General features: G+C 45.1%; 1 protein-coding gene across 4 annotated transcripts in view; it reads right to left on the bottom strand.

Annotated features, from left to right (window-relative positions):
- PRKG1 (protein kinase cGMP-dependent 1) overlaps positions 1 to 21,940 on the bottom strand; it is a 426,892-nt gene that overhangs the window by 382,922 nt on the left and 22,030 nt on the right. For 2 of the 4 annotated variants that reach the window (XM_071748883.1, XM_071748884.1), the window contains exon 1: positions 13,124 to 13,474. The exons of 1 other annotated variant lie outside the window; for it this stretch is intronic. In XM_071748883.1, the coding sequence (XP_071604984.1) occupies positions 13,124 to 13,434 (311 nt within the window). In that variant the 5' untranslated portion in view covers positions 13,435 to 13,474. Of the gene's footprint in view, positions 1 to 13,123; positions 13,476 to 21,940 lie in introns of those variants that run through there. One more of the 4 variants, XM_071748881.1, reaches the window with a different exon arrangement.

Raw genomic sequence — 21,940 nt, 5'->3', positions numbered from 1 at the left:
TACCACTCAGAATTAATGTTTTTGCAAAGAGCAGAACGGCCAAGACATTTGCAGCCAGTTTATAAAAAAAATGGCTTTGAAGGTGTGAGAGGGAGGGTCAAAAGCAGAAAAATATGTTCATTTGGCACCTAAATATAGTCCAGTTAACTCAGCAAACATTTTTCTCTACTACATGCTCTTTTGTCTATATTAGAGGCAGTAAGGAACCAGCTCTAGCATCACCATTTTATAACATTCTCTGATGAGAAATTTGCTTTTGTTCCCCAGGGCAAATTTCTGCCCTTAAGTGACCATGACTATACAACCAAGTCTTGAGTATAAAAATTAAGTTTTCAGTGGAAGCCCCATCAGAAAGGATGAGCTGCTAGCTTTCAGCCTTACATGAAGGAGCTGTTCAGCTATGCCTGGCTCAAATAATCCAAGAAGGCACATCAGGAGACTGCTATTCCAGGTTGGCCTCAGGTTGATTAGTTAGGAAACTTTTCTTGTCATTAAAATTACTACACATTAGGATTTTTTTCCCCACAAAGTCAGCTAAATCAAACCTTGTCTGTTGAAGTTCTACCATACAGACAGAACTCTGTCAATGTGGCATCTGATTTACCTCTTTAGTTGAGTGCACAGACAATTGATTTATCTTCTCAGAATCCTGCCCTACTCAACATATACTTTATAAAAAGCACAGGCCATTGGGAACAGGGTGGATAGCTTTTTACTAGAAAAAAAACCCTACTCCACGATTTTTCTCCAATGCTTTCACACTCAATTTGCTGAGGTATCTGCCTTTTATTCCCAGTGTATGTACTGCAGGAAAATGCACTTGAGTCTACAGAGCAGTCCAGAGAAAATGGTATCAAGGCACTCAATGGTTGTGTCTGAGAAACCTCAGAACTGCCAACACAAATAGAGTAAAACCCCAGACTTTTAAGTCTTTCAAAAGGTGCAGAGCAGAAGAAAGGTTTAAAACATGCAGATGATGCTGCTGGAAGGAAGCAAGCCTGTAGAGCAGTGTAAGAGACATGTGTAGCACTGCCTGTCTCCCTACACTCACCACCCTTAAGACATCTGCTTTACTTCAGGGTGTAAGTTGGGCTGTCCTAACTTACCCCTCCAGATCCTCTACCAGGAACAGGGCACAACTTCACAAAGCATTACATTTTGTTTGCTGCATATTTACAAATTTTGCACCAGTTGAACTGTCACAATGTTCCAGAAGATTGTTCAGCTGTATATAAGCAATAGATTCCTTCAGTACTAGCCCCACAAGTCAATTTTTTTTGTGGTAGCTAAAGGCAATGAGCTTAATCAACCAACGTGGCTCCAATTTATAACATCTGCCTGTCACAGACTCCATCAAGAATATTATGTGACAGAAAAAGTTATAAAAACAAATGGAAACAGGTTTGTTTTTATTAAGCCTGCAGTTGAAGGGCTTCTCTATAGCTCACAGATGGAATTTCCAGTGGAAACAGAGACAAAGGAGTCACTGTGCTCCAGAGGTGAAATTTGAACCAGAGTCCCTGGCTCTACCCAACTTCAATCAGGTCTCCTATGCATTTGTCCTCACTGTGCTGATGGGGCAACCTCACCCCCTATGGAAGCTTTTCTATTTGTACCAGTAAATACTGGGATAATGTCTCAACATGAGCTTATACATCCTAAGTGATGCTCTAAGTATCAGGCTAATAATTTCTTGTTTGAGCTCCTTTTGGCTTTCAGATTAAAACCAACCAACCAACCAACCAAAAAACCCAACAACCCACACACCTGTTGTATCTGAGTGTAATGGCACAAAATCAAAAAGCTGAATTTTGCTTTATGACGGACCTTTTGGAGTAGCTTTGCCTACTTAAATAAAGGTGAGAGTCACCCTTGTACAAAGTCTGAAGGAAAAAAAGAAAGAGTTGGGGATTTAAGAAGGAAGTGATAATTTGTTCCTAGTCATGGATAACATACAGCTTGAAGTACCTGCTGTAATGGTTGATCAGAAAATAACAACACTCACAAAGCAGAAGGTAGAGCAGCTGCTTTCTGCACAACAGGAGCAGAGATCAGGTCCACCACCATATGGAAACAAATGCCATTTTTCCCAGTGCCTAATCCCTAACAAACAGGAGCCGTGTACGTAACAAACCCACATTCACAATAGCTGACTCCTCTGCTCTGGAATTCAGTTTGTCCATGCCTGCAGAAAATGCTCCTCGACCGTACATCCCCTCCTGCAGGCACATTAATGAATCTCATAAATGAATGGGGGAAAGTCAGACGGACAGTTAATGTTCCCTTGGAACTCCTCTAATAAAAGACTGCTGGACAGCAACACAATATCCACCCTGCAGCACAGCACTGAGCCACAGCTGAAGAAAACGAAAAAAAAAAAAAGCCACAGGAGCAATTCCTGCCAAGACAAGTTGCATCTCTGTGATACTCTGTCAGAGCCAGTTAAGAAGAAGCAAAGTAAAAGAGCTGCACCACCTGTGTCCCTTCTCCAAGTAGAAGGGTCACAAAACCTCTATTATCTTCCCCCCAGAAACAAATCCAACTTCAAGTGGTAAGTCAGGGGCTCTGTCTTCCTCTCAACAATGCCCTGACCCAAGGCAATGTCAAGTAAAACCAGAGTACCTGCCTTAGTTAAGCTCTCCAAGCATACTCATTACCACGGTACCTAAGTACATCTGTATTTGGATATACTACTAATAGAGAAAAAACATTGCCTCTCCACACTTCATTTCTCTTGTGTGCCTCACAGAGCCAGACTTGTGCTGGGAAAGCGGAAAGCAATCAAGTATCTGATGAGCAGAAGATGTGTTCTCCCCTTCATGCAATTGCTCTGTTAACCAGATTTAAATGTGCAAAGATGTGTATGGGTCTTGATATATACTTATATCTATATGCATACACCAATTCATCTAATTTTTAAATATCTAGCAAGCTTAGATAAAAAGCACCACTTGAGCACTGATAACACAAGTGATGCATGAAGGTATATCCCTCCCCCTTTCTAACAGAGATTCAACCCACTCTTGTGTCAGTACACTCCCCACCAGTGACACAGTGCTGTTATTTGGTCCACAGGCAGGACTGTAATCAAAACAAGTAATGATAAATACTCAGAAACAGCCTCCAGGTGCTGGAGCAGCACCTCCTCTGGCTTATCAACACATGGAGTCAGTGCAGGATGGCAGGCAGCCATCACACAGCATGAGCTGTGAGGTTTAGTCAATGGAACTCAAAGCTATTGCCACTAAACACCCCAACACCAGACACTCTCTTGCTTTGTGCCCTTTTTGGTGATGGTTCTTTAGGGCAGAGGATGGGTACTACATGTCTCTCAGCTGAGCCCAGCAAGGTGCAGGCAGCCAAGGTGACAGAATTGCTGTTTGTCCGCAACCAGAGGCCCACGGGATGTCTCATCCCATTAGTCACAAGTCAACTGATTTTGTATAAACTGGCATGCTAGAAAAACTGAATTGTCAGGCAAATCATGGCTCCCACGGTATGCTACAGCCACTGGATGCTGCCTGTTCTCATGTATTCAGGAAACAGGGCAGCTATTTTAGGGAGATGTAAAGTACAGACCCCATCAGATGGGACAGCTTTGTAGAATGAAGAGCTTTGGGGTTGACAAGGGAAGAGAATCACATAAGGACAAACATAAGGAAGAGAGAAAAAGGCTGGGCAGAAGCAGGAACAAGGGATGCAAAGAAGTAACTAAGGGCTCGGAATAAGAGGGAGAAGAGGATGGTGAGGTCTTTTTCTGAGAAAAGCACCCTGCACTGCCATAGGACAGTATTTTGAGGCCAAAGGGCTCTGAGAGCATGTGTCACACAGGTGACAGAGAAGATGCACGGGGATCCCAACAGGAACCTCAGAGAGGAAGGGAATAGATCACAGAAATCACAGAAAGTTAGGGGTTGGAAGGGACCTCAAAAAATCATAGAGTCCAACCCCCCTGCCAGAGCAGGGTCACCTACAGGAGGTCACATAGGAATGCATCCCTGTGGGCTTTGAATGTCTTGAGGGAAGGAGACTCCACAACCTCCCTGGGCAGCCTGTGCCAGTGCTCTGTCACCCTCACAGTGAAAATGTTTTTCCTTATATTTATGTGGAACCTTCTATGTTCAAGCTTGTACCCATTGCCTCTTGTCCTGGACAAGTTAAGTTCAGTTATGTCCTGGATGTAACTGAGAAGAGCCTCGCTTCATCCTCCTGGCACTTGGCCTTTACATATTTATAAACATTAATGAGGTTGCCCCTCATTCTCCTCCAAGCTGCAGAGACCCAGCTCCTTCATAAGGGAGATTTTCCACTCCATCATTTTTGTGAATTTGCGGTGGACTCTCTCAAGCAGTTCCCTGTCCTTATTGAACTGAGGGGCCCAGAACTGGACACAATATTCCAGATGTGGCCTCACCAGGGCAGAGGGGGAGGAGAACCTCTCTCCACCTACTAACCACCCCCTTCTAATGCACCCCAGGATGCCATTGGCCTTCTTGGCCAAGGTCAAGGGCACAGTGTTGGCTCATGGCCATGGCCCTTACCCCTGTGCTGCTCTCCAACAGCTCAGTCCCCAACCTATACTGGTACCTGGGGTTGTTCTTTCCCAGATGCAAAACTCTACAATTGCCTTTATTGCAATCTATTAAATTTCTCCCTGCCCAACTCTCCAGCCTCCAGGTCCCTCTGAATGGCAGCACAGCCTTCTGGGGTGTCAGCCACCCCACCCAGCTTTGTGTAATCAGCAAACTTGCTGAGAAGACACTCTGTGCCATCATCAAGGTCATTGATAAAGATGTTGAACAGGACTGGACCCAGCACTGATCCCTGGGGGACTCCACCAGTCACAGGTCTCCAGCTGGACCCTGTGCCATTGATCATCACTCTTTGGGCTCTATTGTATAGCCAGCTCTTAATCCATCTCACTCTCCACTCTTCCATCCCACATTTCCTCAGCTTGCTCAACAGGATGTTATGAGAGACTGCTAAGGTCAAGGTAGATGCCATAATTTCAGCCCACAGCAATATTCCTGCATTGTACAATCCAATTTAATTTAACCAATACTGAAACTTCCAGGCAAAGAGATGGACACTAACTCCACTGTGCATGAGGAAAAACTGAAGGAGCTGGGTCTCTTCAGCTTGGAGAAGAAGATAATGAAGGTGACCTCATCAATGGTCACAGGAGTACATAAATATGTAAGGGACAAGTGCCAGGGGGACAGAGCCAGGCTTTTCTCAGGGGTTACTAACAAGAGGACACGGGCAATGGTTATACACTGGAGCAAAGGCAGTTCCATACAAATATTAGGAAGAATTTTTTCACTGTGAGGGTGACAGAGCACTGGAACAGGCTACCCAGAGAGGTTGTGGAATCTCCTTCCCTGAAGACATTCAAAGCCCACCATGACATGTTCCTGTGTGACCTGCTACAGGTGACCCTGCTCTGGCAGGGGGGGTTGGACTTGATGAGCTTTCAAGGTTCCTTTCGACCCCGAGCTTTCTATGATTCTATGATTCCCAGAGTCCAGCAACTATCAGAAAAAAATCTATATACTCCACCGTTACTAAAGCATGATTTTTTTCTATCCTAACAGGAGTACATCTTGCAGCATGTTTGTGTTAACACAATACTACCATCCATGTAAGCACATCTGTACATATGCCATACAGTTGTCATTGCATACATTTCTCTTGAACCCAGGATACGACACTAAGTGTGTGTGTAATTACAGGGCTCCAGGTTCATTTTCAGTCAATTCAGATTTCTCCTATTGGTTCAGATCCCCCACCATCCTGCATCACAGAATATTTAACCAAATGTACTCATCTGGCTGAGAAGCTCTTGAATGCAATTCATGTCCACAGCTCTCCTGACACAGTTTGTGTGTTTAACAGGAAACACCTCAAACAAATACGCTCACAAAACAAATCAGAAAAGTACTCTTAGAGAAAGAAACACGGCTCTGGGCAGAGTAAGTGCTGCAGAGCAGTGTTTTTTGAGTGACATTCTACTTTGAAGATTACTCCTAACAAACAAGCACCAAGTACAGTTCAAATATCCCAATCTTACTTTGCAATTTTAAAGTCTGAGAGCCCATTTTCTACTTTGGAACCAGACAGCAGTGTTCAAGTTTGGCTATATGTGCTCAGGCAGTAGTTTCCAAGGAAACCAGTGACTGCATGAGCATTGCAAAATCCAAATCCTGTGCTTGCTGTTTCACAAGTACACTGAAGCTCTCTCCGTCACACAAACCCTTCCAGGAAGGTGCTATACCCCTGTTTATAAGAGACCTTAATAAAATTCCAGGCATTCAGGATGTTAGTATACACAGAACATATCCAAACAACATGTACACTTGCAACCAAGCCACTTTCTTAGACACTGGGAGGAGAGGGGAATTATTTCTGTTGGTTTAGACTCTAGTGTGGCAAATACTTTTGGTTTTTCCTGTTCTATCAGCCCTTCAAAACAAAGACAAGCTACAGGAAATGTGAATGTCAGGGACCTCATGTCTGCATGTACCATCTTAAAATGGCAAAACAGCAGATGAAAAAAAAATTGTACAAACATCTGTTCTTCAGCTCACTACAAATGCAAGTATTTTGGCATCATGAAATAACAGAAGAAGAAATACCAGCAGCACAGGCATTAAGGAGTATCATTTCTGACAGCTACGAGCCATTTAAACCACCACCAGTTCAAAAAGCATAGTTTTCCAGAACCCCTTGCCATAAGCTAAGGTTCAAATTCAAGGATTTCTTCCTTTTTAACACTCTAAAGGAGTGGGTTTTTTCCTTTGACTGTTCTTTTGAATCTGATGCTCAGTGAGACAGTGTTTAATGGTGTTTAGTGAAGGCATGGAGTCCTCACCTTCCCAGCAAGTCTACAGCACAGGTTGCTGTGAGCAGCTGGATAATCTAAATTTTGTGCTACGATGTAGGGCTTTGCTCTGTATCAGTGTTCTGGTCTGAGCAGTGGGGGAAGGATTCATTTCAGACATATAAGACACATACTGTGTTTAGGAACCCAGACTGCTGAAGCCCTGGACCACTTTCACAGAGAGCCTGGAGAGAAAACCATTGTGTCCATGGTGTGGAACCTCATTTTCTGGCAATATACTTTAAAATTATCCACCCACAGCATTCACCTAGTAATACAGAAAAGAGGGAAAAAGTTAATTATGTAGAAAATTAATTTATGGAGTTGTACTACAACTTAAAAAAATAATTAAAATGCTAATAGCTACCTTGATTTAATTGCTATTAGCTTGCTTAAAACTACTATACTTGCTGAATAGTTTTGTTTTGCACATAACCACCATAGAAATTTCAATATAACTTTTGAGCGGAGCTACTTTGCTTAAAAACATGGTGTATTTACATTACACTGCTAAAATAATATCCGAAGGTGGAAGAAAATCAGAAAGTATCTGTTGGTTATTGCTACTAAACCGAGCTAAAATAAAAATTGCAGTGAAATTTAATCTTGCTGTCACTCATCAAAGCAAGAAACAGACAGAAAATAACAAAACAAATGCGTGGCTTTAATAGCTTTGAATTGCTTATGAATTGCTTTTTACCTTTCTTTAAATAAAACACCTGTAGTCTATAGAGCATAAACATTACATGACAAAACCAGTTTACTTCAGAGATGACCCAGAACACTACTGGCCAACAGAGAAAAACCTTTGTCTCCTGCGTAATGACTAAGTATAATTTAATTATTTCTTATCACCACCAGTAACCAACACCTCAGAAGGCTGAATTATACAGAGCCCAACTAGGAGCAATCTCACTCTTGCCACTGCACAAGGAAGGTCACTCCCCAGGGCAATGCTCTTGGCCACATCCCACATTGATGGACGTGTCATCCTTCCTCACAGACCTCCTACCAGTGGAGAGATGCCAGCCCATTGCTCCTTGCCTTGTATATATTGAAGTCCTAACCCTAAAATCCTAGTTCCCTAAAATTCCTGCATACATAACTACATTAGTGGATGTCAGCACTGAATCAAGAAATGGCCCAATTTTCCAGGCACATAAATTCTTCTTCAAAACATCAGAACGTTAAAAAATAAATTCAGGTGGGTTGTGTTGTATCATGTAGCACATAAAGGCAAACACAGCAATTAATTACTTTCAAACAAATGATAAATATTTATATCAGCTGCTGGACACAACACACTGAATTACACCTTGGAAACAAAATTCAAGGTTACATCCCCCCTACATCCATAGCTGCTGGCTGCTTCTGACACATTTTCTGCAGTGCTACACCAAAACCAGAATGTAAAGCAACTAAAGAGGCCAACACCCCTCACCTGATTTCACAGCAGGTCCTTTAACCATCTGAACCATCAGCTTCCAGTGGTTTAAGTAAATGACTTGGTCTTTTGGTTGTTCTGGGTTTTTTCAGCCATAATTTGAGAGTTTTAACTAATGGATAGCTCCCGGGTATCACAGCATATTCAGTATGTAGAAATAGTAGGAGATAAATTTATGCAAACATTCTAGATATGAAGTGCTTTTCAAATATTTCTGGGGGGGTTATTACTATTGTTATCACTTTAAAATATGTCTCTAGTCCACAGATGTGCACATATGCCTTTAAAGAACCAATTTGGCTGTTGAATAGATTCTGTTAAATCTCTTGCATGTATGTTGTTCTTTGCCTAAGGCTGTGCAACTAAGTACTTTATTTTTTCTAAACCTGAACCCTTAAATACAACTCAAGGGCTGTTGCTCCTACCTGCAAAAACAAATCTCAGGGATTTTGGCAGAGTCCCCAACTTTACATTCAAAGCATTCCTAAGTCTGCTGACCCACAAAGAGAAGACTTTTTTTCATCTTACTCAGAATTTTCTATAAATGACAAAGTATTTTGCTATTCTCCCAGTTAATGACAGAGCATACACCACACTGGACAAGAGAAGACCAGGCCTGATACATTCCTGCATGCTCACAAGCTCTCTGCTTTGATTTACATTTTGTTTCTACATTTTTTTCCCCCTTCTAGAAAACAAAGCATGCTGATCACAGTCTTCAAAAAAAGCATACAGCTGTTGTCAGTCACTGAATGAAACAGCCTTTTAACATTAAAATCCTGGATATTTTCCCATGGCAAGAACAAAATAATGAAAGCAAATACACAAGAGTTACAGCTTCTGAGTTTATAAGGCTGGTCTTTGGTTTGTAGCTCTGTAAAAATCTTAACTGGAACAACAATTGGTCCAAACTTGGTCTTGCAGTATTCCTTTCATGCTGAAAGGCTATCATCAACCAGGATATATGTTGTGGAAAAATAAACAGAGCAGCAATTTTAGAAGACAAAGATTTTTTTTAGCTTTTTCTATCATGGAAAATTATCCAGCTTTCTCCACAGTCTATGCCCACTTACTCCAGTCACCTCTTACAATTTATTTCCCTTGGGCAGTCAAAAGAAAAAGCCAATTATTTTAAACAAGTGGCTTCTAAGCACTTGAATGGGAAGACTGCTGAAGATGCCAGTGCCTGACTTCTCTCACTGGTCTCATAACTTGGAAGGAATTGGCAAGATGTGTCCCACCACAGATTTTAGCTATCAGCTCCTCATGTGAACTCACAAAGTCCAGTTTCACATAAAAGGAAAAAAAAAAAAAAAAAAGCAAAATAAGCTCAACTCAGCAACAGCAACTAAAACTTAACACTCTGCAACCATTGTATTTTTATGTACATACATATATATGAACATATGTATATATGGTGGGGTTTGTGTGTAAGGTAAGATCTTGCAGGAAATTTAATGATATCTTTTCTATATGAAACAACAAAATTCACCTTCACTCTTAAAAGCCATAAGGAGTTTAACCATTTTATGACCCACGATCTTCTCCATGGACTCCCAGCAGCTTCCATAGACTTCACCACAGAGTAAGACCCACTGGTATCAGACATCTACCATGGCCATGACCACTCCTCACTTCTAACAGACTTTCTACTACTATTGATCTTACCAACCTGCAGCTTTCTTAGATGCCCCTCCAGATGAGGAGGAGAGACCCAGCATCATTTAACCACAAGAAACCCAAAAATAATCAAGCAGCTGAAAATATCCTATTTCCTCTTTGTGCACACACTTCTGTATAGAGCTGGAAAATAGGATGATACTTCACTGGCTGGTCAGAACCAAGGGTTGAATGCCATTACCTCAAGAGTCACTGAGATTTGGCATGAATGGGGCAAAAAAGTCAACCTTTCCTTGCATATTTTTTTAGTTCCTATTCTTGCTTCCAGGTCTTTATCACCTTAACCTCTGGTACCACCACAGTTATCTTGAACGTAAAAATGTCATAAAGTTTATCTTAATTTTGTTTATTCAAGACAAGGACTTCCCCTTAACCACACACAAGCACTGCATGTGACACTGCACGTAGAAAAGCATAACAAAAATCAAAATTCAGGTATTAATGATCCAAATTTCCTCACTCAGCATTCATCTTCCAGGTACATCCACCACTAGCAGAACAGGTCTCCTGGATTGTATTTTAAGCATGAGAACTTTGAGTAAGCAAAACACACAGCTCATTTTTTCCTTTATTTAGGTACCTGCATTTTTTTTCCATCCCGACGCTCTAATTAAAAGTGCAGTTACATATTTAGGCAAGCAACCAAGCTGACAGTCTATCACCAGCAGATACCACGTTGCCTCAGTAGGGTTCATTCCTGAGCACAAGGCTTTGAGGGCTTCTTGTTGCCAAAATAGAGTGAACATTTTCCCAGACAAACTGCACTCCAGAAGCTTAATCACCTCTTTCATTAAGGTCTGAAGCTGCGAGTTGACTTAAATATTGTAAATAGTATATTGACCATGGAAGGTCAATACAGAATACTTCCTCCGAGAGGTGGTGCCCATTACACCCCATGTGAGACTACGTCAAGGCACTTGTGCAACAAGCAATTAAAATTAAAGCTGGAAAATACTAACTCAAGGCTTTGTCAGCCCCCCTACATATTCCACCCTCCTACACAGCCGTCTCCTGGCTCCTTCTGCTGAAACCTGAAGCATTTCCCCCCAGCTCTGGAGGGATGGATTTAACACTTTCAGGGCACCAAGAGGCAACTGCACACACCCCTGACAGAAAAAAAGAAGCATTTCCAGGGGCAATACCCTGTTCTGCGGCTTAGCTGAGGCAATCGGTGTCTCTGGGCCGCCCTATACAACCTTCGAGGTTTAGCACGCACTGTGGCTTGCACAGAGCCCGCTGCTTGCTGACAGTAGCCAGCCCCCCAACCCAGAACAGCCCGGTTTCCACTTCAGGGAGTGGTTTCTGGGGTCGGCTGAGGATTTTTTTTTTTTCTTTTTGCGTTCAACAGTTTCTCCCTGTTGAATCCGGAGCCGCGGCCGTTCGCCTTAAAAGGGCAAAATATCTGTAGAGAAACAGCGGCGGGACTGGGGAGGGGCGGGCAGGAGAGCCAGCACCGACCCTTCATTCACAGGGAGCGCGGCCGGGACCAGCCCAGAGTCCCGGGACGAAGGCGGGACCGGCCCGTGGGCCGCTCTCCAGAGGCGGGCGGTTGCCACGATACGGCGGGGCCCCGCCACGGCAGCGAGAAAGGCCGAGGCTGAACGGGACGGCGCCGACCCAAACCCTATTGGAAGAGAAGAGCGAATCCTAGCAGCAGGCAGTTCCTGGTGGGATATCTCCAGTCAGGGCAAGGGGGAGCACTTGGGCACCACCCCTCTCAACTGCCCCACCTCGCCTGCAGCACCTGCACCGCCCGGCATCGCCTCGGTCCAGCCGTAAATCCGCACCCGTGCGGGGACGGTGAAGTCCATGGGGCTCCGGAGGAGCCTCTCTGCAGCGAGGCAGCGTGAAGAGAGACCGAAGGCCCCGCCCGCCACGTGCCCTGACCCACATCCTACAGCCCGCCCGGACCCAGAGCAATCCCAGCTACCGGGATGGCTCAAAAAGGTCCTCCACACACTACACACAAACCGTCCAGCCCTCGCGTTTGAAGAAGTTGGCAGAAAAGAGGAGACTGATTTACCCACTGACCGACAGGGAGCTCGACCCCTGGTTTCTGCTGGCCGAGCCCAGCAGCAGCGTGGAGAGGGAGGAGAGAGGGGATGCAGCCCCGAGCCGGCTTTGCCCGCGCACCACAGCGCTATGCAGGGCCCCAGGCGCTTTAGTAACTCATCTTTTTTTTACTCATTTTTTTTTTTTATCTTTTTTTTTTTTTTTTCTCTCCCTTAAGAAGTGTTGAACTAAATATATTGCGATTTATTGGCAAAGAAAAGATACTGAGATAGGCAGTGATCCCGCTCCTGCGTGGTGCCTGTTTGCTCCATTAAATACCTTTAATTTGCCCAGTCTGCGACGAGACTGAAACCAGGGCAGATCAATCTCCAGGGCGCTCATGTTCCCCGCAACTTTCCCTTCCTGTCGTCCTCCCCTCTACTTCCCCTCCTCCCTGCACCGGACAAGGTCACAACGACGAGCCCCTGCCTTCCTCTCCCCCCCAAAAAAAGCCCACCAGCACTCCCCGGCAAGGGAGGCCAGGAGGCTTCTGGGGGACACCGCACCCCGCCGGGTTCCAAGTTTCCCCATGCCTCGCTCCCTGTGGCACATCGCTTCTCCTCGGAGGCGACAGACACACACCACATACACATCCCGGCTTTGTCCCGCCCCATCCCCTCGACGTGCTCCAGTTCAACCCGTTGGCAGCAGAACCGCTATCCCCGGCTACCGCCGGCCCCTGCCTGAGCTGGGATTTGGAGAGGTTGCGGGGACGGGTGGGACAAGCGCGGCTCTGCCCCCAACTCCAGGATCACTCCCGTCACACACATACACACACAGACATACTCTCCTCAAGCCTCCCAAGCCCAGACGTCGCAATTTTCCCACCTCGCCGACCTCGCAGGGGCGGGGGGGCAGACAGGAGGCAGTGGCCGCGCTTCGGGGCTCCCTTTCAGTCCACCCCACCTCGCGGCAGCGAGGATGGGAATGGAGGGGAAGAGAGGTTCGCCGGCTGCCCCGCAGGCAGCGAGGGAAGAAGGTGGCGGGGGGAGGGAGCCTGAGCGCGGCGGATGGAGGAGAGGCAGTGGGTACCCGTGGGTGACACGCACCCCCCCTCCCCGGCTTACTGTGGGCTCTTGGGGTAGAAGGGGAGGGTGACGTGGCTGAGATCCTGGATGTCAAAGGCGGTGGGCTCGGCCGAGATCGCCTGCCGCTTGGTCCTCTGCTCCCCCTGTAAGGTGCCGGAGCTCTGCTGCTGCGCCTGCTGGGTGGCGGGCCGTATCACCGAGCGGTACTTGTCCAGCTCGTTCTGCAGCTTCTGAATCAATTCGTCCTTCTGGTCCAACTCCAGCTCCAGCTCGTCGATAAGCGCATCCCGCTGCCGCAGCTCCTCGATCTTTTCCTGCAGCGCGTACTGTAAATCCCGTAAAGTGCCCATGGTCCTGCCGCCACCCTCGCCCCTCGCCTCTCCCGGCAACTTTTCCCCCAACCCACCCACCCCCCGGGGGCGCCTCCCCGCACTTGGACCAACTTCTCCTCCGTTCCCTCCCTCCCTCCCGGCCCGACCCGGGGCGGCCCCGCCGCAGCAGGACCCCCGCCGCCCCGCCGCCGGCACCGCGCTCCGGAGCCGGCTTCTTAGGGGCGATTTCGATCCGCCTGCGTCAGGCTCGGCTGGAGAGGGAGGAAGGGATTCATACAAACACACACGCGGAGGGGGAGGGAAAGAGGGAGGGAAGGCGGCGGGGAGGGAAGCTGGGGCTTCGGCCAGGATGCACATACCCTCCCTGCTCCTTCTATCGCGGCCCCCCCCGCACCGCCCACCCACACTCCCTGGGAATGCGGGGAGGGGGCTCCCCGCCGGCAGCTTCTGCTCAGCCCTCTCCGCCCGTCTCCCCGCAGGAGGAGGCCATCAAACAGGTCCGAACGCTGGGAGAATAGCTGCACAAATCTACCCTCTCTGTCCCACTTTCGGGGTGTCCCCAGATCTCCTCCCTTCCCCTCTGCTCCAACCAAAGGTGCTACTTTCTTTCTACAGAATTTTCTGATCTACCTCTTTTCCTTTTTTCCTTTTCTTTTCTTTCTTCCCTCCCTCCTTCTCTTCCTTCTTCTCCTTCATTCCTTCCTCCCTTCCTCTTCTTCCTTTCCCTCCAACAGAAGTTTTATCTTCTAATAGTGAAAGCTCAAGCCAGTGCCTGGCATGACTCCTCCTGTCTCAGCAAGCCTTGGCCTACAAAACTCTAGATTTTAATGTGAATATCGGTCAAGTACGTCTGCATTGGAAAAGCCTGGAGGCAGGTCATATGGGTAGTAGGCACTAAAAAATTCACTAACTTAAAATCTGGGAAGTAGACTTTCTGTGTAGCCCAAATACCCTCATGAAAGGGTGAGCTAGTTTCTGCTGTCCCAAACACGACAGGATTCATGCATGATGCCTCATGCACTTGGGTTTTCAGCGTGCTGACAGAGAGCTATACATCCACCTGTTCTACCTATGTGATACTATCCATGGATCTGCCACCCTAACAACGCAGCTCTAGGGCTTCACCTCTTCAGGGCAGAAAGAAGGATCTGTGGGCAAGACAAAAGCTGGTTTGCTGTTTTCCAAGTAAGACTGCAGTCTGGAGAAGTTGGGACGGGGTTAAACTCACTTGTACCTCTGTGTTTCTAGTGTTAGCACCGTGTCTAGACCTCCCATGCAGGCACAAGCTGGAAACAAGGCACATCCAGACAGATACAATGTTTACAGGATTGAGCTTTGGGGGGGTTGTTTTTTTGTTGTTTCTGGTTTGGTTTGGTTTTTGGATTTTTTTCATCCTTAAGTACTGGCATTTGGCTGCGTCCAAAGTTCCAGATTTCAACCCTGCAGATGGTCTTTATAAAAAACAAACAAAAAAACCAAAAAAGAACCAATGAGAAATTAAAACTGCTGTCTGCTCAACACCATTGTTTGAAGGGACTTGGCCTCTGTCATAAGCAATGAGGTTTTGCAGGTTCTTTGGCATATCTGATGCCTCCTACATTTTTTTAGATGCATGTGAAAAAAAAAATAAAAATTGGGTTATGTAAAATGCTTCAGTTTTCAGCTCCCTTGATACGTATGTGCTAGGCACAAAAGCAAAGTCCCCTGGCTGTTTTCACAGGTTGCCAACATGCTTTAAGTTCAGAAAGCATTTTTTACTGTATATTGCCCTCAATTTCAGTTTTGCATAACTTGACAGGAAAAAAAAAGTATCAAAAATCTTCCAAACATTTCCATTTTAAAGAGGACTAGCATTAAAAGAGATGCACTCCTGCTGCCTACGAACTAGAACTCAATCATAAATAAAATATTTTAATAGCATTCAACTGACATGCTAAAGTTTTATTGTTTTGCTTGCTTCACAAGCCATACCAGCTTCTGGACATGCAGACAGAGATACAGTGAAGCCCACAAGGCTCCAAAAGAACAACAGCTGTGGGGAAAAACTTGTCTGTAACTTCTCAGTGATGAGTGCTAAAGTCACATCATTTCATTTTGATTAGAAGTGCAGAGTCTGGGACTGACACACCAGTCCTTTCTATATCAGAAAGGATCTGAAGAAAACTGAGAGAAATTACAGGAAATAAAACTGGTAAGAAATTTAACTAAGTATATCTGAAGAAAATATTTACTTAGAAGTGGAAAGCATATTTTCACAAGGCCTAGGAGATCTAAAAAAAGATTCTGTGGCTCTGTGTTAAGATTTGTGACTAAAATCAGCAGTTGCCAAGTCTAAGGGCAGTCTTCCCTGATTTAAAGATGAGGCCAAAGCAGCGCAAAGGACTTTGCAACCTGACAGCCAACAAAGGCAGTCAGCAATTGGCTTTTTTCCTCTATTCACTGTTCTCCCAAGGAAATTGTCAGGCAAGTGCAGATTTCCTCCCTGCAGTTCATTCGTACTTCAGGATTTCCTGGGACTGACTGGTGTGTAATCCCAGGGATCCTATGGTACTGCCCCACTCTGAGAAAAATAAGTCCTCTGATCCCATTTAATTTAAAGTTTCCAATAAAAAATCTCAGACTCAAAGCAGCTGCTTTGTCTTGTTGAGCCAGTGAAAAGAAAGAAAAGGCTTTAGGAAGAAGTATGGCAGGAATGCACTGACTATTTTGGGTTTCAGGAGGCAAAGTTGCTTGCAGATGGTTGTTCCAATACCCTTTTCCCACCTGGCCGCTGCAATACTTCACTTGGATGTCAAGGAAGAAAAAAAAAACCCATAACATCTGCAGACAGTGTCCTCTGCCCCATGCCCCAAAACACGATAAGCCAGGACTTGCTGATAGGAATCACACAAAACGATGATCTTTCTTCTTTTCAAACAGCTTCTAAGGTACTCACAGCATTTCCTCTCTGCACAGCTCTTAGGTTTTAATACCTTTTCCTCCCAAACCTTTCAAGGATGTCTGTCATCAAAAGCACCCACTCAGCTGCCATCTTCCAAGCTATAAACATGTTGGAAAGCTCTCTGTTCTGCAAACATCTGCCCGAGCTCAACAGTCAAAAGTCAGGTAGTAAGTAGAATTACTGACAGGCAAATGTCACCTTGCTACAGCTTGCTAGGACAGCGCAGAAGGAGATGCATCACTGAGTATGTATATAAATATTTTCCTCATGGAAGCATTTTTCCCCTCCTGCCTAATCCACTCCTTATTCTTTTGTCAAGTATTTACAGGAACAAACAGATCAGCCTATGGTAGAAAGTTGAATCACTGGACTTAGCAATGCATTTCTCTGCTGCTTGGAGCTTTATACAGATTTGGGAGGGTGTGTAATCCACGGGACGGTACCTGCTACTGGCACATAGCCACTCACAAAGCCAAATGCCTTCCCTTCTCCTTCACAATGTGAAGAAGGAAAGACTATGTCCCGGTTTAGCAGTCCAGGTGGACCAAAAACCAGAGGACAGAATTGCTCTCTATTACCCCCCTTCGCCTTCCCAAGGGAAGATAAAAGGGGAATAAAGAGACTTAAGATTGGTTGGAAATTAAAACTGAAACAGGTTTACTAGAACAGGAGAAGGGCAGTAACACAAAGGATAAGGAACAGATACACAAATATATACAAATACACAGACAACCCAGTCTCGATGGTGGCACAGACAGATGCCTGAGGGCCCCTTGAGGCAGGGAAGACTCAGGAGAGGGCTCCATGGATTAAGCATCCGATGGATGTGGATTCTGAAGAGCACGTGGCAACCATATGGCAAAGGAGAGTAAGGAAGCAGCAGCAGAGCAAGGAGATGGCAAATGAGAGGGCAGGATTTCTGCTTTTATATAGAGTATGGACAGATAATGGGAGGGAATACTGACCCCTCTGTGCTCAGCACTCCCAGATCCCTCAGGGCCCTAAAGACCTCTTTAGGTCCTCCTACTGGTACCAAAAATTCTCCTGGTCCACTCAAACCGCGACAGACTAAAAATACAGGAAGATCTAGAGGAAAGCAGCATGCACTGCTGCTGAACTCTTTTTCCCACGCTACAATCCACTTGAGTTGCAGTTCACCCTTGAGGGTCACTACCACTCATCTGTGGGATGCTACAACCCTATTCCACCACACATCCAAAATTCCCACCCGACCCCGAGGAAGAGGAAGGAGTGCCACCTACTGACTCACGGACACAGCTGACTCTTCTCTGGGGTACCTCTGCCTCTACTTTTTGTCTTTTACTCCAAATAGACGGCCACTGGCAGCTCCTTCCAGGGCCACTGTGCTGTACTGCAACTGGTAATGTGCTTGGCTTTTTGTATCACATTAAGGCATCCATAATAACACAAAAATGAATGTTTGTGCCATGCAAGGCAGAAGTATGAGACATGAACAGATAATAATGCAAAATTATCCATGTAACACAGTGGTTTCAAAGACCTCCTCCTATTGCTTATGCAGATGCATGTGCCAGGAGCAGATTTAAGATTCAATGTTCCTGTTCTCCTTTACCCTAAAAAATAGGTACAAAGAACCTAATGCACTGGCAAGGTAAAAGATAAACCTGTGGTTGTCACTTCTCCAGGCTGGAGGAAAGCTTGTACCTGTGGTTCCTGTTGGGTAGGCTGCAGAGCTGAAACAGCAGAAGAGGATCTATCATCTTTATATCAGAGGAATTTTACATTAAAAAGGCACAATATTCTCAATATTCAGAAGCTGAAAACACACTCAACAAGCTCTTCAAAGCTTTTTGCTTCCATTAGAGCAACCAAAACAGTCCCTCTGACTTCTTTTCCCACTGAAAAGATCCTGTCCACCCTTGTGCCTACACAGATCCTCTGCACTTCAGAAAGCATCCAACATACTTTATTTGAAAGATGACTTCTGAGTTCAGGCTTTTCCTCCCAGGATCACGTGGGAAGTCGGGTTTTCTACAGCTCACTAAATTAGATGATGGTGACTGGTGGCAGTGGGTCTCCATGTCCCTCAGCTTCAGTGCTGGTACAGCTGCTTCTGAGTCCCTAAGGGACAAGATGGGATGCTATGGGCTTCCTGGCAGCACCTTCCCATATCCTCAGCCTAAATGAAATATTTGGGGCTGAGCTTTCTTCAGGAAAGAGTAAACACATTGTCTGTGCACCCTTAGACAGGAGCTGCAAACTGCGGAGTCTCCAGGCAGGTCAGGCATGAGAGCCACTGTCCCAGATCCTTTCTGCCCATCCACACCTCAAGTGATGGGTCATTTTTTTTCCCACATGCCAGAAAGGGCTGGACAGCCCAACCAAGGTCAGGCATGAGTAGAGCTTAGAGATGTCTTCCCATGGACTGGATCAAGCCAGAAGTGGCTTAAAAATTATTCAATTGCCTTAGGAATTCTCTTTAGGCTCATGTGAAGCAGCAACTCGTTCTGAGAACTGCCAACATAAATACTTAGTGCTGTTTTGCAGTTAGTACAATTGGACACTGACTGTGTCCTTGCTTTCCTCAGCAGTCCCAGGGCACTGAGTATGTAGAGCAAAAGCATTATTTAGACAAGGGGAGCCCTGGAAACAGTTTTCTTTTGCTTTCAGCCTTAAGCTATCAGCAAAGGAACCCAGGGAACAATTAAGTGTAAGAATGCAGATCTAGTCTTGAAGCCATGAGATACAGGATATAACAGAGATGAAGTCTGTAGAAACATCAGCTCAGTTTCTTTCTGCCTCTTATGCATATATTCATGAGAGTGGAAGAAGCTGAAGTGTTAGAAGGAAGATGGGAGCCATGTGTTGGATATGATGACACTGATTTTCATGGACTGTAGGATATCTAGGCCAGTTTCTCTGCACTTGTCATCAACCACCACACAGCCCATGGACCAAATGGTTTTGGGTTACTGCCTGGGGATGAAAACATCCCAGCCTGAGCACACAACAGGGACAACATCCTCATGCCAAAAACTCTGTTGTTCATTCAGACATTGAATCATCAACACACTCAGCTGAACAGAACTTTCTCAAAGTTCACCTTTTCAGAGGCAAGATGCTTCCAAAGCTGTTGACACAGCAAGAAGCCCCATAGCTGCCTAACACACTGCATGTCACCTCTAGATTGCGCTGCAGATGGGCAGAGCTGCACAGGTGGAGCTGACCTTACCATGTTACATGGTCCAGGCAACCAGTAACTCAGTGTGGTGTCAGAACATCTGGGGTGTCAGGATATCTGTGGTCAAATCCCAGCTTTCTGTCTTTGTTTCTGACTTCAACTGCTCCTACTAATCTTGAGTGTGAGATCATCTCTTTATTTTTCCATTCACAAGACCCCAAATAGCAACAGCAGCTTCTAGGGGCATGTTTTAGAGGAATGATTCTTGCAGCAATATTCATCAGTGTGCCAATAAAATCCTGCATTGAACTGTGAGGTTTCCCTTGAATCAGACTGCAACACAATACACTTTCAAAACACTCCACAACCACATCTAACCTCACTGTCTGGTACCAGAGTTACAGATTTTCCTTTCTCCTCCTACAACTCACTGATTTTTAAAATCACAGTTGCGAGAGGGGGAAAACAAAGTAGGCAGGAAAGTATGAACAGCAAGATGCTTGTTTTTCCCCCAAATTACTACAATAAATAGCAGCCCATTGCTACAGCCTGATTTTGAATCTGCTTCACACCGTTTCTTAACTTTCTGGGTTTAACAGTAGCAAAGCACTTGCCCAGCCCCAAGCATTTGCAATTCTGGGGCTCCCTCTCATTGCCCTTTTGGACCCTGCACAGCTTCTTATCTCTCCTTAACAGTGGTGCACCACTGACCTACCATAATTGCCTTGGTCCGTTGGGGTGATTTATTTAACCTTCAAAACAATTCATTTATATTTGAAATGTAAATTTCATATTTATAGGGATTTACTTGAGAGAATCCAATGGAGGGCTAACAAGGATGATTAAGGGACTGGAACAGCTGCCTTATGAAGAAAGGCTGAGAGACCTGGGGCTTTTTAGTCTGGACAGGAGAAGACTGAGAAGGGATCTAATCAATGTGTGTAAATATATGAGAGCATCAAGAAGGAAGGGACAGCCTCTTCTCACTTGTGCCCTGTAATAGTACAAGGGGCTATGGATTCAAACACAGGATAAAACACAGGAAGTCCCACCTCAGCATAAAGAAGAATTTCTTTACTGTAAGGGTTACAGAGCCCTGAAAAAGCCTCCCCAGAGAGGTTGTGGAGTCTCCTTCTCTTGAGACTTTCAAGACACATCTGGATGCATTTCTGCTTTGTGTCCTGCTCTGGCAGGGGGGTTGGACTCAATGATCTTCAGAGGTCCCTTCCAACCCCTGACATTCTGTGATTCTGTGACATTTCAGGAGAAATAAACACTTATCTTTCTACCACCAAAATGAAACCCAGTGCATTACCATTATTTTACATTGAATACATTGTGAGCAAGTGCACCACCTCTTTGAATAATCAAATTAATTCCTCTGCTTATTAAAAATTATTATTTAGCCATTTCAGGCATTTATGGCAAAAAGTACAAACCATAGATTTTAAGGCTGTGTTTTACATGACAACAGACTGGTGTTTCTTAAAAATAAATATAGCTACATAGAAAGTTGCCTTCTCTTTTAGAAACAGAATTGTGCTAGTATTTATTCTGAAGTATCCTTCTGACATCTGCATGTCCTGAGCAATTAAAAATTTTTACTCAAGTACCAGTCTTTTATTTAAGTATTTAGATGTTTACATCCACAATTCCAGCAATGCTAAATCCTTCCTTGCAGAAAACATTTCCCAAAAAGGTTTGTAATCAAAGTTGACCACTGTCATCATTTTAGGCTCTGAATAACTGGCTGCATCCCACTGAGGATCCACTTGTCAAGGTACCAAGGAAATAATCTGTGAATCATTCAAGTACAATCTGCAAATAAGGGCTCACATCAGGTTTGACAAAGGTTTTACAGCACTCCACTGACTTCTACAGCTATTTCTTATTTTTGCTTGGGGAAACTTCATCAGGTTGGTCTCTATGACTGTGTAAAAATGTTCATGCTCACAGTTTTCTCTTTGTCATTGTTTGCTTGAACTGATTGCTCTACTCTTAGGAGCATTAGAGGCCAGTGTTTGCTTACTTTCCAAAGCATTGTCAATGTCTTTTCACTGAATGCCCAGCTGCACTGGGAAAACTGGGAAAACTCACATTTGCACAATTTCTGCTTCATACCAGCTGCTAACCCACTGGACAAGATGCAGGGCTTCCTCCTTGCTCTCACCACATAGCCACTACCCCATATCAGAGGAGGCTGAAGAACCACAGCTCCTCAGCAGCCCCAGGCAAGTTGGGCTGTGGAGATCTGGGGCTGCTGTGCCTCTTCTGATGCCAGCCCCATCTCCAGCTGGTTTCACTTCGATCCTGATTCCTCCCTGCTACATAGGATTAAAAAATGCTGGGAAAGTCCACCTGTGCAGAGGTCTTCTCCACCATAAAACGTGCTGAGGAGGTTCACCTATGCACCAGTTCCT

Source organism: Heliangelus exortis, chromosome 7 (assembly GCF_036169615.1).
Source record: "Heliangelus exortis chromosome 7, bHelExo1.hap1, whole genome shotgun sequence".
NCBI lineage: Eukaryota > Metazoa > Chordata > Aves > Apodiformes > Trochilidae > Heliangelus > Heliangelus exortis.
The sequence above is the reverse complement of the archived record's forward strand: the minus strand, read 5'-3'. Positions and strand labels throughout refer to the sequence as shown.